Genomic DNA, 11,427 nt, shown 5'->3' with positions numbered 1-11,427 from the left:
CATCACATGTAAGTATACAAACGACTAATTTTCCAGCCTTTTTCATGCAGTAGAACTTGAGATTTGTATCTTCAAAGTTTGAAAGTAATTATTGATGAGTCTTCTGACGCTTCGTAAAGTTTAAAATCTTATACAACAAAAAAATATAATGTTAATGTGTTTTCGTATGTTCTCAAGCAGACCTGATTATCAAATTTAATTGCGTACATATGCCTAATAAATCAAGCATTAATTTAAAATCGACAATTATAAACTTAAGTTTGCAATTTTTCAGAACTGGCATTCTCATATAATGCTAGTACATACCAACAAATTCAACAAAAGTGACTAAAGATTTTAAAAATACAAAACGCCGGGACTCCAGTTTTCTGTGTCGTTTCCTCAGCGGTGTAATTTCGCCTCTTCATCACCACACCAGTCTCTTTATTATTGATAAACGGTTGCCGCTCCAACAAGACGTGACAAACGAAGAGAGAGAGAGCAAAAAAAAGCGCGCCAAGAAGTGAGTGGTTTTTGTTTTGATAGGTGATTTCCCTTCGACGATAAACAGTGTTTACGTGCATTCCATTCATATGGAAGTAAATTCGTTCGAAATTAGGTTCAAACAACATTGTGATATCTTTTCTGAATTAGGTAGTGAAACACTGCAGTGATAAATTCCAAAAATGGCAAATTTTGCTGAGTTACCGCGGTGAGTATTTACAATGAAGATGCGTGAACTGTTGAGTGATTCAAATGATAGGTTCTTCAGAAGGCCACGTATTTACAGGAATGCATATGCGTAGCATGAATATGTTAACGATCGTATCAGAATCACATTATTATGCATTATACGAGTAGCTCGAAATATTTGAGCAAACCTCATTCAATCACAAAAAATTTTAAACCATGATCTCTATAATGAATGATTAAATCAAATTTTGTTTACGACTCAAAATTAAATATTGTTAACGACTCTCATGAACTGTTTATTTACAAAAAAAAAGCTCGTGCTTTGTCTGGCTTAATTTAGATTGTTTTACAGGTACCGTGATTTCGGGTGAAATTGATCACTTTTCGCAGTTTTCGGCGCTTAATTTTTGAATATTTAACGATATGGTAAAACTTAATGCTTAAGAACAAGTACCACCACGGTTTTTATCAGTCAACGAGGTTGAAATTTTTACTGTAAACCATTTTTTTTTTTTATAAATGTCATATGAAATTAAAAATCCAAAATTTTACTTTCGGGGTGAAATTGATCAGTCAGTGAAATGCTTTTGTATGTTCTGAAAATATTTTTGCCACCTGAATTATCCACCCCAGAATGCGAAAAGCCATGCAACTTTACGAAATTGTTAATAATTTACGTTTAAAGTTTGAAAACTCCCAAGAAATCGCCTGAAAGTATGCAATGTACATACTAATTAAGCAAATACTAACGGAAAAGTACAATTTGATGCAAACATTTGAAATTTTTTAAAACATTTGAAATAGTGTTTAGCGAATACTTGGCAGCTAAAATAATCCATTCGTATAAACATTACATGTGCGATACTCTCACGGTAACAACAGTTTGAAAGTGTCTTTGAACTTCTTCGGAAAATATTGAATTTAATACAGAAATATGTGACTAATTGGCTGTAAAACATGTGAACTCATCATTCAATAACCCTTAAGCCAGATGATGGTCATTTTCTACAAATTGTTTTAAGTTAAAAGCATTATTTTTCACAATTGAAAATAACCCTCACGTCGATTAATTTCACCCAACTGATCAATTGCTCCCGAAATCACGGTATTCTTCGAAATAACGTACAAATGAATGAAATAAATCAGGCCAAACATGTCTAAAGGTCCAATCTGCAGAAGAGAGGCTCTCTTTGGTTTCCCTCTCTTTCGTTAATATCTCAGCTGTTTATTTGTATTATGATTGTCTCCTTGCATTGAACGATGGTCAAAACAATCGTCTTTCGATTTGTACTGCAAAAATAGTTGAAAAGTGTACCATTACATTGCAATAATTGAAAGAGAAAGTGAACAAAGAGAGCCTCTCAAATGCAGATAGGACCTATTGAAATGTTTGGCCTGAAATATTTCTTTAAAATTTCTTTGTATTTGTGAATTTTAATTTGCTAATTCTTCACAAGAAATAAATATGTTTGTGCTAGTAGTGATTTAATATTTTTTACTCAATTTCTACAGCATTGATGCCAAAGAAGTAAATAACCTCAAAATATTAGAGAATATGATGCCGTTTTAACCTTTCAGGACGCGCGCCAACTTTTGTAACACGAGAACGCGTGTGTTGTAAAAAGTACAACAGTCAGAACAGTAGCATTGAATGAATAAATTATATCTTAGGATCCACAGTACTTAGAATGTTGGTGTCTTCGGCAAAGTTGGTTGGTTGATCAAAAACCTACAGAATATGGACCATTTAATTCGGTACTTCCATCTAATATCCAACTTATTACGTATATTAGGGCGTTTCAGAACAAAATCTATTAAAAAATCAACTTTTTAAGGTTTTTCTGATAACAAATGTGATAATTGCACATCTTTCCTTCAATTTTATTGGCATACGTTGTTCGGAGATCTATACACAGGTATATTTTTCAATTTTTACCGAAACTATTAAGTTTTGACAAGTTTTAGTGTAGTTATGATTTTTTGAAGTTTAAAAATAGTCGAAAAACACAAAATTGATGTGATGCACCTCCTAATTTCAATAGATTTGGCTGAAATTTTGACCAGAAACTTCTTTTAGGATGCCAATCAAAATATGGGAGTGGACTTGAGAATCAGAGAACATTTTTTTATATATATATATTTATATATTGTAAATATATCGAATTCGCTATATCGAACATAACTAATTCGTTAATAGAAAAACTTTTTCCTCTAAATGTTTATAATAAGGATTGTATCGGAAATTACCTATAAACATTCCCAACTGCCTAAAAAATAATCTATATTGGAGATGCTATATAAATCTTTGAAATAAAGAATGGCAGTTCTGATTTTCAAAAAATAATCATTTAACTTGGACCTTTATCTCATAGATTGCACATATGTTTTTAAAATTTTGTACACCTCCTAAAAATTTGAAATTGCGCAAAACTGTGAAAATTTTTATTTTTTCTTTTATTTTTGCACAAAGATGTGCATTACGTATCTGATTCATGATATGGGAAAAATATTTTACCAAAAAACATTTCCTTCGCAGTTTAGCGCAATTCTTAAAAATTAAAAAAGGCCATTTTTGAGGAACTCTTTTTTTATGCGTCTTCAAAGAACGATTACGCAAATAAAAAATAGATAGAGTTGAAAATTCGCATTTTTTTTTCAATTGGGCAAGTACTCAAATTTATTGAAGAGGTAGTTTTACCAGAGAACGGAATTTTATAACTTTATAATTTTATAAGTTCGACCAAAAAGTAGGTGTTTTTTGGGATAGACCATTTTCTACATGTTGTAGGGTTTTCTATTCAAAATAAGAATTTTAAAAGTCGGTTTTGAGTTATTTGTTATGTGTACATCACTGCTAGTAAAAATCAAAATTTTCCAGATTTTTCCTAGTACAATTTTTTTCGCTGCGAATTATTTAAACGTTACAAAAATAGAAAAAATGCATTTTGTACAGATTGTTATTTAGTGTTGTGTACTCTTACTTACCTTACCGATCAGGCTAAGGCCGGGGTGGCCTCTGCTGTACATAGTAGCCGTCTCCACTCCACTCGGTCCATGACTGTTCGTCTCCAGTTCCGCACTCTGCGTAGGGTCCGCAGATCGTCCTCCACTTGGTCGACCCACCTAGCTCGCTGCGCTCCACGTCTTCTTGTACCGGTCGGATGACTTTCGAGAACCATTTTAGTCGGGTTGCTATCCGACATCCTGATGACGTGACCCGCCCACCGTAGCCTCCCGATTTTCGCGGTATGGACGATGGTTGGTTCTCTCAGCAGCTGATGCAGCTCGTGGTTCATTCGCCTTCTCCAAGTCCCGTCTTCCATCTGCACTCCGCCGTAGATGGTACGCAACACCTTCCGTTCGAAAACTCCAAGGGCGCGTTGGTCCTCTGCACGTAGGGTCCATGTTTCGTGCCCATAGAGGACGACCGGTCTAATCAGCGTTTTGTAGATGTTTTAACTTCGTGTTACGGCGAACTTTATTCGATCATAGAGTTCTGCGGAGTCCAAAGTAAGAACGATTTCCTGCCACAATGCGCCTCTGAATTTCTCTGCTGGTGTCGTTGTCGGCGGTCACCAGTGAGCCCAAGTACACGAATTCTTCAACCGCCTCGATTTCATCACCGTCGATATTAATTCGGGGTGGCGGGCGCGATGATTCCTCCCTGCAGCCATTTGCCATCATGTACTTTGTCTTCGACACATTAATGACTAATCCTATTCGTCTGGCTTGACTCTTTAGTCGGATGTACGTTTCCGCCATCGTCTCAAATTTACGAGCAATAATATCAATATCATCAGCGAAACCAAGCAGCTGAACGGACTTCGTGAAAATCGTTCCACTCGTGTTTATCCCCGCTCTTCTAATTACACCCTCTAAAGCAATGTTGAACAGCAAGCACGAAAGACCATCACCTTGCCGTAACCCTCTGCGAGATTCGAAGGGACTCGAGAGTGTCCCTGATACTCGAACTACGCACATCACTCGATCCATCGTCGCCTTGATCAACCGTGTCAGTTTATCCGGGAATCCGTATTCGTGCATAATCTGACATAGCTGTTCTCGATCGATTGTATCATACGCCGACTTGAAATCGATGAACAAGTGATGTGTGGGCACGTTGTATTCGCGGCATTTCTGCAACGCTCAGTAGTGTGATCGCGCGGTAGTTCCCGCAATCCAACTTGTCGCCCTTTTTGTAGATGGGACACACGATACCTTCCATCCATTCCTCCGGTAATACTTCCTCCTTTCAAATCTTGGTAATGACCCAGTGTACTGCTCTCACCAGTGCTTCTCCACCGTATTTTAGAAGCTCGCTTGGTAGTTGATCTGCTCCAGCGGCCTTGTTGTTTTTCAACCGGCCAACCTCCTCCTTAATCTCTTGGAGGTCAGGGGCCGGAAGTCTTTCGTCCTGTGCACATACTCCTAGATCTGTTACCACGCCACCTTCGGTACTTGCAACGTCGCCATTGAGGTGCTCATCGTAATGCTCCCGCCACCTCTCGACCACCTCACGCTCGCTCGTGAGAATATTCCCGTGATTATCTCGGCACATGTCGGCTTGTGGCACAAAGCCTCTGCGCGAGCGGTTCAGCTTCTCGTAGAACTTTCGTGTGTCCTTAGCGCGGTACAGCTCTTCCATCGATTCGCGATCTCGTTCTTCCTGCTGGCGCTTCTTCATCCGGAAGACTGAGTTCTGCCTGTTCCGTGCCTGTTTGTAACGTGCCTCATTCGCTCTCGTACGGAGTTGCAGCATTCTCGCCCATGCTGCATTCTTCTCGTTTTTCAACTGTTCACATTCACCGTCGTAGCAGTCGTTTCTGTGATTCGGAGTCGCGAAGCCTAGTGCTGTAGCCGAGGTACTACCTATGGCGGATCGGATGTCCCTCCAGCCATCTTCAAGTGTAGCTGCGCCAAGCTGCTCTTCCGTTGGTAGGGCCACTGCTAACTGCTGCACGTAGTCTTGAGCCACTTCTACATTTTGCAGCTGCTCGATGTTGAGCCGCGGCGTTCGACTTCGACGCGTGATTATTACCCGTTGCAAGAAAATAGAGAGCGAAAAAGGTGCAAAATCGCTAATAGATCTCCGCTGGTATGTTTAATCGTTATGGTGTCTTCTACAATAAGTGCGCGAATTGGCCAAGGAATACTGCGCCGAAAACACCGAAATGATTTTTCTTACAGGCGGAGATGTACAGTATGCGGCAGGAAAAAATGCGAAAGTGTTTTTCAACTTCAAACCAAATTTTCGTCCATTTGACATTAACCAATCTATGTTTCAACGTTCCATGATCTATAATAGGCTAGTTTTCTTAATAGTTAATTAAAAAATTTCCCATTTTGGTCACTAACCTTTACAGGGCGGCGCCTGAAGATGAAGACAACCAGAATTTTCAAACCGCAGAAAATCGCACAGGTCGCTAAATTTCGCATCTGATAAAACAAAATTTTTGATTTTCTCTACAATATCATCAAATATATGTACTTATTTCATCTGGTATGTGAAACTACATGGCTCTGGATCAGTGTGGTCTGGTTGTTCATCGAATTTGAGCTAATTTTGTTACTGTTATATTCATTTTGTTTAATGACCATTGGGCGCGCAGTTTATTGATATCCGCTTATTAGGCCTACATTATCACATGTTAAACATCAAATATGTTCATTTTTATTTTTCAGTGCTAGAATATAGACATTGACTGATACACTGTCATGAAAAAATAGTCATATATATCCCATATTTAGCGTGTAATAGTGCCTTGAACTTTTCGCATTTTTTCCTGCCGCACCCTGTATGGGCGCTTGCGCGTACAAATTTTCGCGCAACGCATAATATAACTGTCGAAAGTTTTGAGCGCATGCATACACCAACTAAGTAGTGATTGATAAGATATTCGCACTGCGGTATGTGCGGACATTGGTTATATTCGAGAAGAATTTACCGTCGATTAGAATGTGGTCGATTTGATTTTCTGTTTGTTGGTCGGGTGATCTCCAGGTGGCTTTGTGGATATCTTTGCGGGGGAAGAAGGTGCTTGTGGTGTGGTGTACTCATAGAACCATATTTTCAATAATACTTAATATTTTCCAAAATTTTTCAAGCTGTTCGCAATGGTGTTGTGTTCGCATATTGTGAGAATTTCATAAAAGACCAACCGTGCTTCGAGATAGAGCATTTCGAATGTTTATAGTTAATTTCCGATACAGTTCTTAACGGTCGGGGCACAGACAAACAAACATAACACTAGCGAAATTTACATCGACTAATTTCACAAGTTTACAAAATAAAACGAAAGTCGTGAACTTTTGTCAACGACCAAAATTTTTGAAGCACAATTTAGTGCTGGTTTCGAAACCGACCTTCGAAAAATTTTAAGTAGAACAGTTTTTGAGTTTTAGCTCAATATCGAGTTTCGCAACTTTTCAAAATATGTAATTTACCAAAATTCTAATATATTGCGTTATGTTCAACCAATTTTGAATCTTTTTCCATTAATTAAAAGCTGAATGCTGAATACAATACCATTCGATCATCTGAATACAGGTTTTGCGTCAGATTGATGAAATTCAAGATATTGGCGAGTTTTAGGGACGATCTTCTTAAATTTTAGCAAAATTCCCAAAAATTTTTGAAGAAATGATTTTTTTCAATTAGAAAAAACCAACTTAAAAATTCTTTCTCGACGTTTATTTGACATATCATATGTAGGCGAGTTACAGTAAAAATTTCAGCTCAATCGGAGCATTGATTACGGAGAATGAGATGTTTGAAGTGAGCGACTTTGCTTAAAAATAGAACAATATCGATTTCAAATCATCAGCTTTGTATGTTTTATCACATACAAACAGACGTAACATTCTGAGAATTCCCATCGTACACCGATTTAACGGTTTATTTAAAAATTTGATAGTTCTCCAGCTGCCCACCAGTGGCGCTCGCATCGTTTTTGTTCGAGTTTGACCCGCCACTTAATTAATGGTTGACCTAACACAGTCCTTTTAGAATTGGGTGAATATATTTCAGAGACTTAAATTGGCACCGAAAATGTTCAAACTATTACGTCTGTTTGTCTGTAATTTTATATTCACTACAAATAATATGAAAAATTTGTATATGTGCATAGTATCATTTAGAAATTGAACATATTTTGATTAACCTTCCTTAGTCCCTAAAAAAAAGTTACAAATAAGACCCTGGGGTCATTTTTGACCCCGAACTTCGAACGGCTCTCAAAAATCAGTGGCTGGGCCGATTTTGATTTTCTTTGGCCCAAATGAAAGCCACACATGTCTAGTTTTCAGAACCCCCGGAGAGTTCCGGATTTGGTCACTGTGGCCACCGGGAACCTGCTTCAACTAAAAAATGCCGCTTTAGAGACCCTAAATTTGGCAAGCTATAACTTTGCAACCAAACAAGTAATCAGGACCGTTCAAGAATCGTTGGAAAGGTATTCACGTGGACTTTGTTTAAAGACATTAATATTGACTAATTCTTAGGTACCGGTTCCGGAAATCCGGAACATCCGGAAAGTAATGTTTTTCACGATAATGTGCTAGAAAGCACATTCATATTATTTACAGGATAGAAGTTTTTGCATCAAACTTCTTTAGGCCATAATACAATCTGACGAGAACTATTTCTGTATGTTTCTGGTTATGTCCCGTCCTTCTGGAACCGGTTCCAGGGATCCCACAAGATGGCCAACGAGTTGACTGTAACGAAATTGAACGGTTTTCTGCTCTAAACATATCTGCGTTGGTTAACTCATGATGAAATCTCAATAATTTTACATGCTCCATATTGTTGTGATATGTAAAAATATTGTTGGACATTGTGGTCTTATGTGGCCACCGGAGTGACCACCGGAGAAACCCGTATTGAGAGACTTCCATGTTTTTGCAACAAATATAGGCATTCGACGGCTTTAACTTCATGATTTTTCATGGCCATGTGGCTTCTGGCATTAAATAGAAGAATTGACCATTCTTGTCTGTTTTGGCCACCGGAGTGACCACCGGAGAAATCCGTATTGAGGGAGTTTCATGTTTTTGCAACAAAGATAGGCATTCGACGGTTCTAACTTCATGATTTTTCATGGCCATGTGGCTTCTGGCATTGAAAAGAAGAATTGACCACAATAGTCTGTTTTGGCCATCGGAGTGACCACCGGAGAAACCCGTATTGAGGGACTTCCATGTTTTTGCAACAAAGATAGGCATTCGACGGCTCTAACTTCATGTTTTTTCATGGGCATGTGGCTTCTGGCATTAAATAGAAGAATTTACCATTCTGGTCTGTTTTAGCTACCGGAGTGACCACCGGAGAAATCCGTATTGAGGGAGTTTCATGTTTTAGCAACAAAGATAGGCATTTAACGGCTCTAACTTCATGTTTTTTCATAGCCATGTGGCTTCTGGCATTAAATAGAAGAATTGACCATTCTTGTCTATTTTGACCACCGGAGTGACCAACGGAGAAATCCGTATTGAGGGAGTTTCATGTTTTTACAACAAAGAAAGGCATTCGACGGCTCTAACTTCATGATTTTTCATGGCCATGTGGCTTCTGGCATTGAAAAGAAGAATTGACCACAATGGTCTGTTTTGGCCACCGGAGTGACCACCGGAGAAACTCTTATTGAGGGAGTTTCATGTTTTTGCAACATAGATAGGCATTCGAAGGCTCTAACTTTATGATTTTTCATGGACATGTTGCTTCTGGTATTAAAAAGAACAATTGAATATTCTGGTTCGCCACCGGTGTGACCACTGGTGAAATCCGTATTGAGGGAGTTTCATGTTTTTGCAACAAATATAGGCATTCGACGGCTCTAACTTCATGATTTTTCATGGCCATGTGGCTTCTGGCATTAAAAAGAAGAATTGACCATTCTGGTCCGTTTTGGCCACCGGAGTGACCACCGGAAAAAAATCGCATTGAGGGTGTTTTTGCAACAAAGATGGGCATGCGACGGCTATAACTTCATGATTGTGTACTATTTTGACTATTCTGGTCTGCTTTGGCCATCGGAGTGACCACATGGAGAAACACATACTAGGGAACTCCTATGTTTATTTTTAAACGCTCATATTATCTAGATTTATCACCAGAAGCAGTCTTTCGACGGCTCAATTTTCATGCTTCGACACGCGACATATTATCTTTATGCTCAGTTGTTATTCTTATTGTTCAACAAGGTTATTCTATAGTAGAGGCAATTAATGTTAAAATATACGGCGATTCTTGTAGTCCGATACTGCACTGTCAATGGTAATATGATTAGTTCGAGAATTGAGGAGAGTTTTACTTCGGTTCACAAACAAACCTTTCATCGTATATTTTGGTTAACACCACTTAACGTTTTGGTCGTCTATGTTCACTGTTCTTGAAAATCACATAGTTTCTTATCATTATCTTTTTAGATATGTTCACATTATTTGTTAGAACTTGATATGCTTTCTCCTTTCTTGCTGGCTCTATTTTCTTATACTTACGTGAAGTCAGCTTTTTCAGAATGAAAAGTTGTTTTAGTTGGTAGGAGAAGGGCTTTCTTGAGGAAGACAAACAATGTTTCACTTGAATTAGGGAATTATTAAGTTCTGCAATCGAGGAATTCAATCACAGATATTATCCATTTAGTGAGTTTTATGAACATTTCGCAATTCTTTAATTTTTTTAATTAAATTATTTCGTCTAGTAGTTTTAACTGGCATACTCTTAAAAGTTCCACGGAGGATTCCTTTCGAGTCCGACTGACATCAAGGTATACAATTAATAAAATGTGCATGCTGCCCAGGGGCAGAATTTCAAACCAAGTATCTCATCAATGAAGAATACAGTCTATCCAAGATTGCAGAATTCTGAGCTATGAGATTTTTAAAATTTGCGTGTTTACTGGTGCCACCTAGAGGCAAAATTCTGACACAAGTGTCCCATTTTGTGCAAGTCTTTGTCATACTGATCAACTTTGCCGAAGACACCATCTTCCTAAGTTGTTAGGACTCTGAGCTATACAATTTCTAAAATTTGCAAGTTCACTAGCGCCACCTAATGGCAGAATTGCGAAACAAGGTTTCCGTTTTATGTAAGTCTATGTCATACTGGTCAATTTTGCTGAAGACACCAACTTTCTTAGTTATCGGGGGGAGCGACACTAGTTTTGCTGAGCCGAAAAACTTCAAAAAAAATATGAAAAAAAACCGGTAAACGCCGCCTAGTGGCAGAATTTTGAAACAAGTGTTTATTTTTATACAAGTGTTTATTGTTATGAAAGTTTATGTCATTCTGATTAACTTTCCCAAAGACACCAACTTAATGAGTTATCGGGGAGAGCGACACTAGTTTTGCCAAGCTGAAAAACTCAAAAAAAAGCCGAAAAAAGACGCCACCTAGTGGCAGAATTTTGAAACATGTGTTTATTTTTATGTAAGTTTATGTCATATTGATCAACTTTGCGGAAGACACCAACTTCGTAAGTTATCAGGATTCTGAGCTATGAAATTTCTAAAATTTGCATATTCACTAGCGCCGCCCAGTAGAGGAATTTTGAACTTCGCAACTCATCGTCAGTAAGTTATTGGCGTACCCAACAACTTTTCCGAAGACACTATCCTTCCAAATTATCAGGGTCTCGAGCTGTCGCATATCGTAATGATAATAGGCCGAAAACCCATAAGCTCTTAGTCTCCTATTAAGCGGATTCCTATTGCGCCCACGACCACTGATCCTTCAAGAGTCTCGACTGTATATAC

The 11,427-nt window shown here is 38.2% G+C and overlaps 1 protein-coding gene across 1 annotated transcript in view; it reads left to right on the top strand.

The window, feature by feature from the left end:
* Nucleotides 1–535: 535 nt before the first annotated feature.
* LOC109411581 (C-1-tetrahydrofolate synthase, cytoplasmic) overlaps nucleotides 536–11,427 on the top strand; it is a 51,460-nt gene continuing 40,568 nt past the window's right edge. The window contains exon 1 of the mRNA XM_029856689.2: nucleotides 536–691. Within this exon, the coding sequence (XP_029712549.2) occupies nucleotides 666–691 (26 nt within the window). The 5' untranslated portion in view covers nucleotides 536–665. The remainder of the gene's footprint in view (nucleotides 692–11,427) is intronic.

The sequence above is a fragment of the Aedes albopictus genome, chromosome 1, assembly GCF_035046485.1.
Source record: "Aedes albopictus strain Foshan chromosome 1, AalbF5, whole genome shotgun sequence".
Taxonomy (NCBI): Eukaryota; Metazoa; Arthropoda; class Insecta; order Diptera; family Culicidae; genus Aedes; species Aedes albopictus.
The sequence above is the reverse complement of the archived record's forward strand: the minus strand, read 5'-3'. Positions and strand labels throughout refer to the sequence as shown.